The sequence below is a fragment of the Mycteria americana genome, chromosome 3 (assembly GCF_035582795.1).
Source record: "Mycteria americana isolate JAX WOST 10 ecotype Jacksonville Zoo and Gardens chromosome 3, USCA_MyAme_1.0, whole genome shotgun sequence".
NCBI lineage: Eukaryota > Metazoa > Chordata > Aves > Ciconiiformes > Ciconiidae > Mycteria > Mycteria americana.
Window position 1 is genome coordinate 7,291,499 of NC_134367.1, and position 16,057 is coordinate 7,307,555.

General features: G+C 40.2%; 1 protein-coding gene across 2 annotated transcripts in view; it reads left to right on the top strand.

Annotated features, from left to right (window-relative positions):
* Positions 1-16,057, top strand: part of CD2AP (CD2 associated protein) — an 86,445-nt gene that overhangs the window by 23,624 nt on the left and 46,764 nt on the right. The window contains exon 2 of one of the 2 annotated variants that reach the window (XM_075497790.1): positions 275-435. The exons of the other annotated variant lie outside the window; for it this stretch is intronic. Within the exon in view, the coding sequence (XP_075353905.1) occupies positions 275-435 (161 nt within the window). The remainder of the gene's footprint in view (positions 1-274; positions 436-16,057) is intronic. 2 annotated transcript variants of the gene reach the window in all.

The following is a 16,057-nucleotide window of genomic DNA, read 5'->3' on the forward strand; positions in this document are numbered from 1 at the left end:
ACCCACCACCACCAAAATATGACCTGGTCTCATATTTCTAAATTTACTTTATTCTAATAGGTGACTGTCCAGTTTTTTTCCCTTCTCCAGAATGGTTGGGAACACTACAATTCACAAATGAGTGTTGCTGTAAGGGAAACACTTGTTCCTAGCATTTGTCGTTACGTCTACCTTTTTGTACATGCATGGCTTTCAAGTTGCATTTCCATGCCTAAGTTGCATTCACTGTGGGTTTTTTGGTTTTGTGTGTTTTTTTTTTTTTTTTTTTTTTTAGTGGACTATATCGTGGAATATGACTATGATGCAGTGCATGATGATGAGTTAACGATCCGAGTTGGGGAAATCATCAGGAATGTGAAAAAGCTGGAAGAAGAAGGATGGTTAGAAGGGGAGCTGAATGGCAAAAGGGGCATGTTCCCTGACAATTTTGTGAAGGTGAGTTTTCTGCCTTGACTTGGTTTTACTGTGATCATACAGCAGGCTAGTTATTATTGAAATGGTTAGAATACACATCAGTTGTATTTGTGACAAGATGATTTTTTTAACTGGAAGAACTTTGAGATGATTACATTTTTTTAGTATGCTTTTGAAGGCCTTTTTTGTAAGTTCTGCTGTCTGTTCTTATTCATGTTAGCATTTCTTTTGGTTTGTACCCTTGCACTGTATGTTCTGTCTCCTTCCTACCGCTGCAGTGCACTAACAGTTGTCTGTAGCTATGGTTACCTGCTTTAGTGAGATGAACCGATTAAAAAACCAAAACCACAAAAAACCCCCGAACCTACCCCTACAGAAGACATCAAGTTGTGAGAGAGTTGGGAAAGTGAGGTCACAGCTCAGTCAGCTCAGCTATAATGAAAAACTACATCCTTGGCTGTGGTTGTGTGGTTTTTGTGACTGTGCAAAAGGACAGGGCAGGGAACGTGTCCAGCTAGAAGGTAACTATGAAATTAGGTTGGCTTTCAGCTTGTTTGGTTTCCTGACCCGGCTCCCCATTTGTCAGCAGCAAATATCTGAAATGGGAAGGGTGTGAGGTTAAGTGCCCCACTGGGCTGCAGCACTGTTGTGCCTTTGGATTAGTCATCGTCTTTCTAAATACGATCCTCTTCTCTGGGATCTCTGTTTCACTCAGTGCTGTGCGACTGACTTGCGGTAGTTGCCTTCTGCTGTGAGATATTGCTTCTCAAACCTTTTATTTAACCTTTTATATTTATTCTGTGTTTGTGTCCTAATTTTAATTGAAGTTCTTGTTTGCTCCTTCCACATTTTCCCTGTTTTCTCTACAAATTTTCTAAATGTAATAATGAGTATGCACCTGCTTATTAGTTGCTTAAAATGAGGAAGTCTGCAAAGCAGCTAGGTGTGCTGTTCCATGTGCAACTTCTGAAATTCAGAGTCTGAGTTGCAGATATTTTCTCATCTAAACTATGCAAGTGTTATGGAGGTGTTATGCTTTGCTGCTTGATGCTTTCTGATCTTGTTAGTAACTTCCAAGGATTCCTTAGTAACTTCGGTAAAGTATAATCGAAGAGAATTTAGATATTCCTGTCTCTTTTGAAGTGAAATTAATTATTTGCAAAACAGAGTTATCTAATGTATCTTACTGTGATGTTTTCATATTGTTAAACCTAAAGGGAAGTTAGTACAGTGCTGTAAACACTTATTTACACTTACACTAAATTTGACAATTTTTCTGTTCAACTTACTGAAAAAGCAAGATTACTCGTTTTTGATTTACTGCCGAGGGATTTGAGTATCTACCTTTTTAAAACTGATGGGAATAATCCAGTTGTTCTCAGAGGGTCTTTTACCAAGGAAAAGTTTGAAGTGATGCCTTTCACTTGTCTAATATTTTTATGTTGTTTGTAGTTTAGTTCAAAATCTGTTTTGGGTCCTGTGTAAATAGTAGCTTAATTTTACCTTAAGTGGTGTTTTGATGATTACTGTGTTGATGATGTACTTAATTAGCACTCAAGTGCCATATAGGAAGAAAGCATCAGACATGACTCTCCTCTGGTTCTTGTGTCATCAAGACTGTCTTTCTACTGAACAGCAAAGAAGGGTCGGATGTGGCTTGTTTCTGTTTTAAAAGCTAAACTTGTTGGGTGTTTTCGTGCCCTTCTACAGCTGTGGCTTTTATAAACTTAGTTTTAAATTCTTTCTGTCCTGAAAAGTCTTTATGCATCTCAGCTCCAGGTATTTTTTTAACAATACAGCTATTCAGTATGTGCATGGCATGGTTGGATATCCTGAATTGTAGGGGACAGTCAGTTTTCTAGAAGGCATAGGGATTTGGAGAAGTGGAAAGGAAGTTGTGTAGAAGAAAACTATCTCTTTGGTTTCATGACAACAGGGGATAACTTGCCTTCTTGGTGCCGGAGTTGAGTGCAGTTATGAAGCTGATCTTGGGAACTTTTTCTTTTAAGATGGTATGCATAGGCTGGAAGACTGTTGTGCAGTGCTGAGATGATGGGAAAGCGTTAATTGTTAGGGAAGTGAAAGTCATGGTTTTCTTCATGGCCAATTTGATTATAGTTTCTTCTTAAAAGTTAATTTACAGGTAGTAATAGATTGAGAGACTATTTCTGGGAAAGCTGTTGCATAAAAGTGGGGTTTTTTTCTGCCTTCCCCAGCTGTTCTCATTTGCTGCTGCAGTAGGTTGTTGATAGTGCAGGACCTGTTAAGTGCCACTATGATCGGACCACTGCAAATACCAAGCCTCAACAACTAAACGGAAATGCTCCAGCTTGGCCTGTTGCGATGTTAACACCCGTAAGGTGTGGGTGAACTGCAGGAGGGAGGTGGAAATGAGCTGAAGCAGGGTTGTACTTTGGCCTTGTGAACAAGGAAGGTCCCTTGAGAAACGGATTTACTCATTTGCTGCCTCACCCAGTAGCTCACCACCACCAGGTGGTGGTGGCCTCTGTGTCCTCTGAGCTTTCTGTGGGAAGGGATGTCTTACCGCTTGTTGTGGTTTAACCCCAGCCGGCAACTAAGCCCCACGCAGCCGCTCGCTCACTCCCCCCCGGTGGGATGGGGGAGAGAATCAGAAGAGTAAAAGTGAGAAAGCTCGTGGGTTGAGATAAAGACAGTTTAATAGGGAAAGCAAAAGCCGCACATGCAAACAAAGCAAAGCAAGGAATTCATTCTCTCCTTCCCATGGGCAGGCAGGTGTTCAGCCATCTCCAGGAAAGCAGGGCTCCATCACACATGACGGTTACTTTGGAAGACAAATGCCATCACTCCGAATGTTCCCCCCTTCCTCCTTCTTCCCCAGCTTTATGTGCTGAGCATGACACCATATGGTATGGAATAGCCCTTTGGGCAGCTGGGGTCAGCTGTCCTGGCTGTGCCCCCTCCCAGCTTCTTGTGCACCTGGCAGAGCATGGGAAGTTGAAAAGTCCTTGACTAGTGCAAACATTACTTAGCAACAACTAAAACATCAGTGTGTTATCAACATTATTCTCATAGTAAGTTCCAAAACACAGCACTATAGCAGCTACTATAAAGAAAATTAACTCTATCCCAGCCAAAACCAAGACACTGCTCTAAGCAGAAACCTCCCTACAGCTCCTGCAAGGGGGTGTAGGGTTGAGAGCAGAGAAGTGTAGCAAGTTGGTTGGGAGGGATAATGACAAGAAGGATGCTGAAGAGGGACAAATATTGCTAATTTCTCATGACCCACACAAAAGGGAAAGGAGGCTGATGGTCTGAAAGATGCCCTGAGGAGGAAGCAGCTGGGAGGGCTGGGGGGGACCTCAGGTGCATGGGGTGGATCTCCTAGGTCAGGTCAGTAGAAGTGTGTCCAGAGAGAGCAAATGGGTGTGGACAGGACCAAGGGTTGCACCAAGTTTTACACGTTTGGATGCAAAATTCTGGGACTGTACTTGAATATTTATTCCTTCCTGAAAGGATCTTAGTCTCCTGTTATGAGTGTAATTTCATGCATTAGATGGGGATCTGGCCTGAACTCATTATATGGATAAATTTGGGGTGGTTTTTTTTTTTTTTTTTGTGATATATATGCTGGTTTGTTAAGAATTGAACTGAGGCCAGGGTATAACCTCTCCTTGCAGAACTTGGTTGGTAAATTATAATCTGTGCTGATCTGAAAAAGATCAGCATTTGAAGCTGAAAGTGCATGTTACCTGTGTTAGATTTGTTAGATTTGCCTAGCCTCTTCATGTATAAAATATTTAAAAACACAATAGTGTATGACAGATTAAACTGGGTGAAGATGAACATGTTTTCTTTTTCAACTGTTAGATGTTTTTGGAGAAGATAAATGAGTCCTTTAAAAGAAGCCTTTGATTTTCATCAGACAACTGCAGGAGAATTGGGGGGGGGGGGGCGGGGAAGGCACTAATTCCAGCTCGTTTGTTTTGTTCTCATTTTGTAAGTTTTTCTCTCCATCCTGTCTGAGGGCAGGAAAAGAGCTTGTTGCCTTGGTGGCAGCTGCAAACTGTCCTTGGCTGCCAGGCAGCGTGTGGCTCCTTCTTGCCTGTCTGAAGGACAACCAAAATGTCAACAGAAGGATTATGGCTGCACGCAGCCTGGATGTGTTGGATGCCCCAGATTTGGGCTGTATCATCGCTAAAGCAGATCAGTCCCCTTCCGTTCCCTCCTTCTGGGCTCTGCTAATACATAGGATTTACTGACATTTTACACCGCTCCTCATGCTTTGACTTTTGCATGCTTTGACAAATGTGTCTTTTCTGTTTGAACTATGAAGAAATGCTATCAACTTCATTTTGAGTTGTTAAAGTTGTGCAGGAAATAGCTTTTTGATTATGTCTTCCTTTTTTACTCAAGTCTTCTAAATATTGCAAAATAGTTTTGTATAGTGGTAGAGGATTTATGTTTCATGTAGTAGTAGTGATTAGGTCTTTGCTATCAGAAGTGCAGCAAAGGAATCTGACGTTTTCAAATGGATTAATCTCTTGTACAGACAATTAGGTGAGCTAAGCGCTATATGACTTTGAAATACTTGTATGCAGAAGGGAATGTATGGAAGCTTCCTGTGGATACTGATGTGATGCTGATGCTTGGTACCTTACAACATCTGCTGGTAGCTTTTTGGTTGGGTTTTTTTGGCTTCTACCCAAACTTTTTGCCCATTGACAGTGCAATCCTGAAGAAGGATCAGAGCTTGGTTCCTAGTGCCAGCTGGGGCCTGGGCATTTTCTGCAAGCTCATCACTTGACGGGTTAACCAGCAGACTGAGACAGTCTGTCCTGAAAGGTGCAGTTCTTGGTGCTGACTTCCACTTGCGTTGTTTTGCATTAAAAGAAAGAGAACAGGTAGGCTCAGTTAAGGGGAACCCCATAAAGCCTCCAAAACATCCGCAGATACTAGTGTGACAGTGTCACTGTGTTGGATGGAGAGCAGGAGGTATTGTAAAGGTTGGGAGGGAAGTCAGGGGATGGGATGTCCAAAGCAGTCCTGAAAACAGAGCTCAGGGGTGGTGGAGAAGCTTGCGGTGACTGTATAGTTGAAAACAAATAGGTAAAAAAGGTACAAGCAATTACACTGCCCACTTGTGAAGCTAATTTCCTTGAATTCACTTTACAGTACTAGGCCTTTTTAAAGATTTTCTCCCTGTATGGCAGTGCTGGATTTTTGGAGTGCATACATTTCCAATTTTATCAACAAAACCTGATTTAAAATTCCTGTTTGAACTGTGTGCATATACGCTTTTAGTGGAGTTGAAATATTTGAATTAGAGTTCTTGTTCCTGACATTGTTATTGCCATTTTTCTCCTTCTTCCTGTATGGGCAATTTAAAATAAACAACTTCATAAATTCCTGAAAGGAATTAGCAGTCAAAACCTAGGAGACTTTTATTGTTTTCTTTGAGAGTGGCTTTTCCTTTCTAAAATTCATCACAGTGCGAAACGTACACACAGACATTCATTTTCAGTATGGGTTAGAGCAGTGCAGTAATGCTGTTAGACTCAATGTGTGAGGTTTTTGGAGATGTTGAGGTGTGTGGGATGTGGAAGGCTTTTTGCTTTTGGGTTGGGTTTTTTTGGTTTGTATTTTGTTGTTTGTTTATTATTTATTTATTTTTAGTAGCTCTATTTACTCTGCAGCCCACTATTGTGTTGGTAAGCTGGAAGTGATGATTTGGTGTTCATCCTTCTGCTCATTTTTGATGTTTTTTGTCCGTACATAGCTGAGAAGGTTTTTAAGAACTTAAGTTCCTTGTTGTATTTGATTTTATTTATTGCTATCTTAGTTTTGTAACTAGCCATATTGTGAGTGATATGGCTTTTCACGGTAGTAAAACCAGTTCGATCATGAGCTCAAGGCAGCCTAACTCGAATGAGGGAGGAGCAGCGCATAGATTAATTAGTAGCTTTCATCAGTTAAGGTAGAAAAGTTTGCTGGTAGGCTTCGGGGGCATTCTGGTGAGCAAGCTGGACACTTGTACAAGTGTGTTTAGGATATGCTCTGCTTCAGCTGCCTGCCCAGTGGAGGACGCATCTGCGATGGAGCTGGTTCGGAGAAAACTTTTTTTGCCTGTGCAGGTGTGTGCAGCTGCTCCCGCTTAGCTTAGCACTGAGCCTGGATCCTTTTCAGGTTAACACGTGAACTTTGCTCGCTGTGACATTTTTCTTCCTCCCCCTAAATAAAAAAAACCTGCAACACTGGGTGTGTTCGAGCAAATATGTCCTTGGAAGCGGTAAGCTTGCTTTATTTTCCATATGTTCTTAATATCAAATATTGTAAACAGACTTTTGCTTTTCAGGGTAATGAGCGTGAACAGTAGCACAAATTTAAAAGTTGTGATTGCAATATAATTTTTAGATTTTATTTAATATATAATGTAAATTCTTGGCCTTAGAGTTATTTGTGTAGTAAAATTAACTTAGTTTTGGTTTAGCTTATCTACTTTTCTGTAGTATGTAGAGATGTTTAGGAACTATAGACAACTATGGTGGTTGCATGAAGAATTTCTTTTAAAAAGGGCGATTTGTTTTTAGGGGTTACTTTCTTGTCCACTTTCCTGGTCTATGTGTTTGTCCATGTAAACAAAACAAAACCCAAGCCCCTTTCCTTCCCTTAAAAGCCCCCTTAGACCAAAACTTTAGAGTATTAGCACAGCTGACCCAACTTCTTAAGGCTGTGTCTTTGCTGCCTCCTTCCTATGTTCTTGCTGGTGGGATGCTGTTAAGCACCGAGCATGCTGTGAACCGGTGAGAGAAGTTTTGGCTGAAAACTCCTTCAAGCATAGTGTCTTCCGTAATTCCTTTTCAAAAATAGAAAATTGACCCCACCCGGAACTTTAAACAGGAATCGTGGAGTCGGGAGGGATCGCGGGCAAGACAGTGTCACTCTCTTCTGGGTTGTTCTTAATTCTAATCTAGGCACAATTAAATAGTGTAGTAACATTAATTAAAAAACCAGATTAATAACTGTAAGCTTTTAAACAATGTATATAGGATAAGCCACGTGCATCTAGTCTGAAGTAATTAAGAGTCTTTACAGAATGGAATAAAACACGTATCTATGTCCAGAATTTTGGTGTTTGCTCCTCTGCTAGGTGTTCTGTCCAAATTCTTTGCATCCAAGGAAGGCTTGGAGAAAATTAGATATGCAGTAATTTATCAATTCTATTGGTCAAATGATATTTCAGTTTATACAGCTTTTTCCTTCACTTATTATTGTTTTGAGGAAACTGTCATCACACTGGGTTGCGTAGGGAGGTGAGACAGAGGAGCTTGGAGCTGCCGTTAGCTTCCCAGGGAGAGGTAGGCAGCCCTGCTGGTAAGAAGGCGATGCTTGCTTTGAAGTTGGCAGTTCTTGTTTTTCAGAAACAAAGATAACATGCAAGATTGAAAGCTGTATTAAGTAATTTTGGTTTCAGTGCTGAGTATATGAGAGAAACTATGGGTGTAGGCTGGCTCTTTGTCTCCTGGCAAGGAGTGAAGCTGAGAGTTCAGGCTGGTGCTTTAGGACCTGTTGCCGATACGATGGTATCATCCATCGTTCCTGCTGATTTTTTTTCTTCTGGCTTTGGGACAAGATAGTGCCACTGGAGAGTGTGTTATCAGGGGGTGCAATATCAGTGGGTTTGCCTGAACTGCTCCTGCTAATCCCATCCATTGGCATGTGTCTGGGATTTGTGAGAATGATGGTAATGATTCCTGTGCTTGTGAGGTGGGAGACGGGTCTCTACTAGCCAGCTATTTTGGCCTGAATAAACAAGGAAACGGGTTTCTTCCAACTGAACGTCAGGATAAATGGCTTGAGTGAGTCTTGCTTATGATGGGGGAACCATAGTTTCTAAAAATAAGATTAAAAGAAAAAACAACAGCTGAAAACATTGGCAGATATAGCTAGTGGCACTGATATATAGGCATATAGTCATATAGAAGAGGTTTTGCTGGGATTCAGAGCTCATAACGGATTATTCTTATTCCTGTGGGTGTTTTTGCAGTCAAATTACTGCATTGACTGCTTGGGTTTATACCAGTTGGGCCCCAACCCTGTGACTTCCCTCTGTAAACTGACTGTATCTGGCATGCAGAGGGGAAAAAGTAAAGTCTTGAGGTTGGTTTGAGTTTGCAGATGGTCTGAGACTTTGAACCATAGAGCTGCTGCTGCTGACCCAGCTATGCCAACACAGCCGCTTGTGGGCACCTGCTTGCCAGGTTGTCTTTTTGTCTTGTCACTGTGTCTACACTGGGATTTTATTGCCGTATCGGTGTTGGCTGGGGATGTGTAAATTATTTCAAATTCTGAGGCAGTACAGGTATGTTGATTGTAAAGATAAGGCATGAGAAAGTTATGTGGCTATATTAATTATTTATCTTGATGGAGTATTAGGTCTGAAATGTTACAAATGCTTTCCTCAAAAGTTAACTATTTAAGTGCAGAAAATTTGGTGAAATGGTGTGGCCTTTCCCTGTTCTAGGTGAGCATCTGTGCTTCAAAATGTTTAAAAAAAAAAAAAAAATCACCTGTCAAGAAGCTTTCAGTTTGCATTTGAAAATTGTTGTTTCACTGTGAGAGTAAAAATCTGTAGCATTGTGAAGTCTTCCATGGCTGAATGCGAACACAGAATGAAGAAAACACTGGTGCTTCTTTTAATATTTAGTATTTTAAAATACTGTGTTGCCAAGAGCATGGGAGAAATGGAAAGAGCTCCTAAATTTTGCCTCAGTGGCAGTACTGGTATGGAAGGGACTTGAGGTACTGTTCCGAAGGACAGCAGGATAAAACAGGATTAATGACTTGTGTGAATCCTGCTTAATATGGTAATTATTCTCCCTGATTTGAGTTATCCAAGTTTCTTGAGTGTACATGCACCTCTTGCCTTTCTAAATGGTGTATCAGCTTGTGGTGTTACTCTGTATCTGCACACTCCTGGATAGTCATAGTGCTGTGCAGTTTGGGTGTAATGGTTTGTTGCACAAGCTGGTCTGGAAGGGCCAACAGGTACATATAAGTAGTTACTCCTTTAACCACATGAAACAGTCTGCTCTTTTGCCCTTCCTTTTTACACTTGATTTGTGCATAACTTTGTAACTTCCTCTGGAAGCACTGGAGAAAGGTAGCCATTCTCTGGCTGGAAGCTTGCAAACAGGGTGTGTTGCATCAGGTGGCGTTTGCAACCCTTACTGAGTAAACTCCACAAAGCATCGCCAGTGTCTTGGTCAGCAATAATTGACTGGATGTGTGCAGAAAACTTACTTTTAAGTTTAGAAATTTCCTGTGTACAGAAGTCTAAAATACAGCCATAAATATGTACTCTGGAATTAGCATATGTAATAATACTAAAAAGGTCAGTTACCCAGGTAATGTAATATGTAATGTTCGCTACATCCTGGGAAGCTCGGCATGCATTCCAGCACTATATTTTTAGTGCTTTGCCATATGCCTAATAAATCAACATGTGTGTACGCCCAACACAGTTAATATTAAATCTGTTCTTCTGCTTTTTTTATGAGGTTGAATGAAGTAATCTACTTGTGAAGTTGAAACTTAAACTTGTGTGAGGCTAGCTAATCTGGTCTGTCATCTCGTAATGTTTGCACCACTTGTGAATTTTTTTGTTTTGGAGGGGGGAAGTTAGCTCTCCTCTACTGTAGTGTTTTCTGTATTAGATTTATTTTTGAATGTATGGTTTTCCTTCCTTGTATAGCGAGTTCTAGCTATTACAATGAACTGATCTCAAAGTTAGATGTGGTGAATGTTTGCTAGGCTTAACAAGGTTTTCTGTACTTTTTACTTCCTAAAAATACTATTTCGCTGTATGTATGTGAGTACATTAGCTTTGGACTTGGTGTAATAAGCTTTCAAACTGTTAAAAACTGATGATGATAGGCAGGTGCCCTGTCACCTCTCTCTGCTCAACAGCAGCAGAAAGCAATATGTGTTTTTTAGTTAAAAATGTTAGTTAATATGTGAATCTTTGATAAAATGTAATCTTCAAACCGCTTTTAATCTTCACTGAGATTTTGAGGTTTATATTTTTAGCCCTGATTCAGCAAATCTCATAAGCATTTAATTTTGTGTCTTAGGCAAGAGTTGTGATAGGACGTAGATGTGGCAATGTTTTAACTTGCTTTAACCTTTGTGCAGAGGTGGCCACGAGTGAAGTGCTGGAGGTTTTACAGGGGATGGAGAGAGAGAGAGGGGTGCCCTGGAACAGGGATACAGGGAAGATAAGCTGAGTATGACAGCAGATGCAGGAAGCCAGGATGATGGTGAGAAGGAACAAGGCATGTTATGAGTTAAACATCAAAGTGGACCTTAGTGGTTAATGGGTCACACATTTCTCTGGACACAGCAACAGAGGCACTTGACTGGGAGAAGGGAAAGAAATGTCTTCCTGCCTTCCATTGTGGGGAAGTTTGATAAAACACCATGTGCTGCAGGAGCTGGATCTATATCTTGCCCTCTGCCACATGTGATTCTTGGTTTCATTGATCTAAAGTGCTATTTTGTGGCTGGTGGTTGACAGGACATTAACTGTTAGTCTATAAAACAATTACAAGAAATGTAATTAAATTTTCATATGTATAAGCAAGTAGAATAGAACAGAAATGCAATTAACATTCTAAGATGTTTTTATCTGGCTGTGAATGTGAATGAAGACTAACTTTTTTTTCTTAATTAAATGGTTGGGAAACATTGATGTACACATCTGGGCTTCCTTTAGTTAGTCCTGTTAATTTAGGATTCTTTGCTCCACTGTTGGTAGGCCTGGTGATCTGACTGCTGTGCTTTTCTGCATCTGGGCTTTGATCCTTGTTGAAAGCAGATGGAAAGAGTCTTTTTAACATTGGCAAAAGCTTCTTAGGATGCTAAGACATTACATGTTTTTAGGTCTCTTGTATTTTGCAAATGTTAACTAGACCTCAGATCAGAATCTGTTTTGACACTTGTTTGACACAAGCTCTATAGGTATCCAGTTCTCCCCACTAAAAAATAATTAATTATATATATATTTATAGATACAAATAATATATGTATAATAATTATAGATTTTTATGTAATTTAATATATATATATCAAGATATGAAATTCCAAGCCTGCTTCTACATTCCCTCTGTAGAGATGGGTTTCCCTTATTTAGGAGAGTCCAGTTGTTTGCCTGTTCTTCACCTTCAAATATTAAATTTATTCAATGGGCCAAGTTTTAGTCTGTAAGTCTGAAGTGACTCAGTAATTTCTTTTTTTATGCTTCCCAGAGGTCCTGCTTATTCCACATGTTATGTATTGTGGGAAAGAAGTGATACCTTGCCTGATTGATGATGCCTTTCTAACAGGGAAGCAGTATGATTATATGATCTATATTTAGCATAGATTATAACACATGTAAAATATTGGTAACTTGTTAAAATTCATGTTCAGTGACGTGATGTGGGTGTGATTTAATAGAAGGAAATGCTGGGGTTCTGTCTGCAAACTGGAGAAGCGCGAGCCTGGCTTGAGTCACTTCTTCTGTAGCTAATTATATTTTATGCTTGGGGGAAAAAGTTAGAAATTGTGATTTGAACCTGCAGCAGGCACAAGTATTAATAATGCAACTTTCTGAAAATATTTCTCCAACCATTTATGAAACTCTGCTATGCACAGAGAGTCCACAGATGTCTTCTGGCATTGCTTGATGGTGGATAAGTTTATCTACCAGGACTCTGCATCCTTGCTTTCTGTAATCTCATGTTTAAAGCACATGAAAACTTTAGATGTAAATGGATAGCTCTGCGTAAAACTCTCTTATAAGAAGCATTTAGAGGAGTTTCCAAATCCATGCTCAGCTGATAATGGCCTTTGAGCAAGTGGTGTGCTGTGTTGAGGAACTACAGTGACTCCCATAGCAGTATGTGTCTGTAGCTCCTGTGAAAACAGCTGGGGATTCCTGTCAGCTGGAAACTGTTTTCTAACCTTAAGTCTTGAACAGAAATGCCTTTGACTGGGGTGTACAGAAGTCAGAATATGAAGCAATTTCAGTTTTGGAAGAGGCAAAGACGAGGAGTGATGCTGCTTTGCTGTTGGTTCAGCCTGATCATGGGTCAGCACTTAAAAAATAAACCCAGTGAATTACTGTTAAAGAGCCCCTACTTTGGCCATAAATTAGGCCAAAAAAAAATCCACCGTTACACATGTTAAATTGCCCAGGAGGTAATTTGTCTTGCAAAACAAAGGTTATGAAGTTTGTCTGTTCTTCAGACGGTAACTACTTTCATCTTTAAAGTGATTTGTTTCCATTTTCAATAATAACGTTTAATCCTCGGGGGAGTCGGAGACCTCTCCCAGCCGAGCAATTCTGTCAGGAGGTGGAACCTGCTCTGACCTCCAAATGCTCCAGGGAAAAAGCTCAGGAGCTTCTCAGCTATTTTGGTTCATAAATTGTCTTGATCTGTCCCTTTAGTTCATGGCAAGTGTGGCAAAGGAATGGGGCAGATAGGAGTAGCTGCAAATTATTAATCTTTCATTCTTTGCCTTTATTAAATATTTTGCCTCTGTGGGCGCCTGCATTGAGGATGACAAAACACGTTTTCTGTTCAAGGAGGAGACACTGGCAAAATGCAAAGACATGGGATATCTTAGATTTGAGAGTCTGGAGCTGTTAAAGCTGCCCTGTGCCTGCCTGTCGGCTGCTGTAACTAAGACTGTAAATGCGAGAGGTAATGGGTGCTTAAATAATCAGCTATGTGAAGATTTTTGTGTTCCAGGAACCACGGTATTTCATTGTGCTTGAACAGGTTATGGCTGACTCTCATCTGTATGCAGCTATCCAGATTTTTATATGTATTTATATAGTCACACACATACATATGTATTTTTCAGTGATGGGGTTTTGCAGGCTGTGAGGGGAAGAGATAAACTCGCATAAACGGAACTGTTGCCTGTAGATTTATCACAAGCTTCCAATTCCTCCCTCTCCCCTAAAATAAGTGACAGGTTCAATTCTGACTTCCTTATTTTCTGCCCAGTAAAATATGAATCATAAACTTAATTTGCCACCCCATGTTCTGATGGGGGAGAAAAGAGGTGAGAAAAGGGGAAGAAAAGAGATGAGAAAATCGTATGTGGAGGCTCAAACATTTACATTTGTGTATTCTTCATCTCAGCCTCTTTAGAGATTGAGCCTGTTTACCGTTGCTTGAGATCTTGCTTTAAAATGTACTCAGCCAATAACAGAAACACACATTGCTTTTGTACAAGCTGATGTTTTGTAGTTTACAGTGGAAGTAACGTAAAAAGTCTAAAGATGATTGGTCTTGTTATAATGACATGTCTAGAAGGAGGTGGGCAGCTAAAGTCTTAATATTTATGCTTGAAGATTCTAGCTAAGGATTTAGGTTTGCTGGATAATGAACTTCTCTGTGCCCTGTAATTCAGGAACAGACTTAATATTTATAACTATCCATTCCTCATGTCCTTTCAGACAATCTGACCTGCTTTCTCTATCTCCAGTGCCCCACTGATTTTAGTGCTCTTCTAGTGCTTCTGGCGAGGGAAGTGGGGAGGATCCTGCTGTCCCTGCTGGAGCCATGCGTGGGCAAGCAGCTGATGGTGGGAAGGCTGTTTGCTTGCTCGCTTAAAAAGTAGGTCAGGACCGCCTGCTTATTTGTTTATTTTAACGGGCATCATGAGGCTATAGATGAATTTAAATGTGTTAGTTTTTTGTCTGTGTATAAAGAAGAATAATTCTTGTTTCACATGTTGCTGTACCTAAATGATTTTGAGATTTTATATAAAAACATATACATTTCCCTGAGGAATTGTTAAACTTAACAGGTGCAATTAAGACAATAGCCCCTTAAGATCACCCTAATCTTTTTATATTTTTGAGTTAGACTTATACACATTTTTGCATAGCAGCCTGTAGTGATTTGGCAAATTTTGTAAGTGTTGTGAAATATGCGTTTAGTGGAGATTATGAAAACTTCAGACCTTTATGACTCGTGCTGTAGTTTGCAACAGAAAGAGTGGGTGGTTACTTCCCAGTTGAGTGTGTTCTGTGCCAAGAGACAGTCTGTATTGACCTTCTACTGCCAAGTCATAAATGCATAAAATCTGTGTTGCTAATGGAAACACTGACAAGCCTTGAACTGCAGCGGACTGGCATAATAAAAATATTAAAATTTCCAGCTGCAGTTAATGTCAGATTTTCATTTCGGTTTTGCTGGCTGGCAGCTGGTAGTGGCCTCATCTCAAAACAAGCTGAAGTGTCCTGGAGGCTTTTTGTTGGTATTGTCACAGCACAGACTCTCTCTGTTAGTTTGGATATACGAGGCTGACTTAAAAAACAACAAAAACAAAGGAAGAAAAAAGCCTTACTTGTTGTGAAGCCAATGAATAGGAGGCTTTGGCATGTTCAGGTTGGTTATAGTGGTACTTGGGAGATGAGACCTGTGGGCAGTGTTGTTTTCCAACCACTGAAATTCAGGCCAGCTGTTTGGGCAGAGATGTAAGAATTGTAGACTCTTACTGACATTAACGTTAATTGCAGACTCTTGTTAACGTTATTAATGGGGCATGTATTAATGTTTGCATCGATTAGTGTCAGTTTTCAGAGATCCAAACATGTGTCTTGTTTAGAAATTACTTCCTCTGTAAAACTGTACCATGTCCAAAAGGTCAGAGAGTCATAACGATGATGCTCAGAAGGAAATTGCTGGTAGTGGTGACAGGTATGTATGTCAGAGGATCCTGACGTGTGCTTTTGAAAATGAATCTTAGAACAGTTTCCTACTGTTAGAGGACTGATGTGAAATACAGGTTTGTGGTGTAGCGGACTGCTTGCGGGTGAGGAGACCAGGGATTCCTGAATTTGCTTTAACTTGGTTTGGATTGAATGTGGTTTTTAATGCCCTGAGGAAGGATAATTAATGCTGCAGTTCCTCTTTAACAAGAAGAAAAAAACTAGTCCTTACTTTACAAGGATGTTCTAAAGGTTACTATGTTAAATATTGAGAAAACAGTTGCTGGCTTATCCGTGCACTGCTTACTAACCCCTTCTTCTGTAGTTCTTTGTCAAAACTAGATTTATCACTGGTTGCTGTAGCGGTAGACTCTTGTGTGGTTATTTTTCCTCCCCTTGTTGCAAAGCAGCTTCACTTGATGTTACGGTCACAGCGTGCTTTCTGATACATGAAGTAAAATATCACCATCCACTCTCTGATTCAGGCGTGGCTGGCATTGGTTCTTTACCATGTCTGTCTATTGCAAATCTTTTCTGATTATTTGCAGCTCTCTGCTCCTGGTTTTTTCACGTGGGCATTTTGATCTTTTCCTTGCATCTTCTTTCCTTTTTATATATCTTGGATTAGGAAGGTTTCTTTTACCTGTGTATTGAAGTATTCAACTTTCATATCTTAGCTGTATTAGGAAGGTCTGGTGGTACCAGCCTCTCCCAGTGTCCAGTTGTTCTTTCTGGTTTCTGCTGATTAAATTCTTCATCAATAAATCTTAAGCCTTTGAATCTGTCTGAAAGACTTTCTTCATGTAACTGTTGCTCACAGAATTATTTTAGATCTCTCAATCTAATTCCACTATATTTTCTGTTATATTTGCCATTGCTAATCTTGTGTTAGAC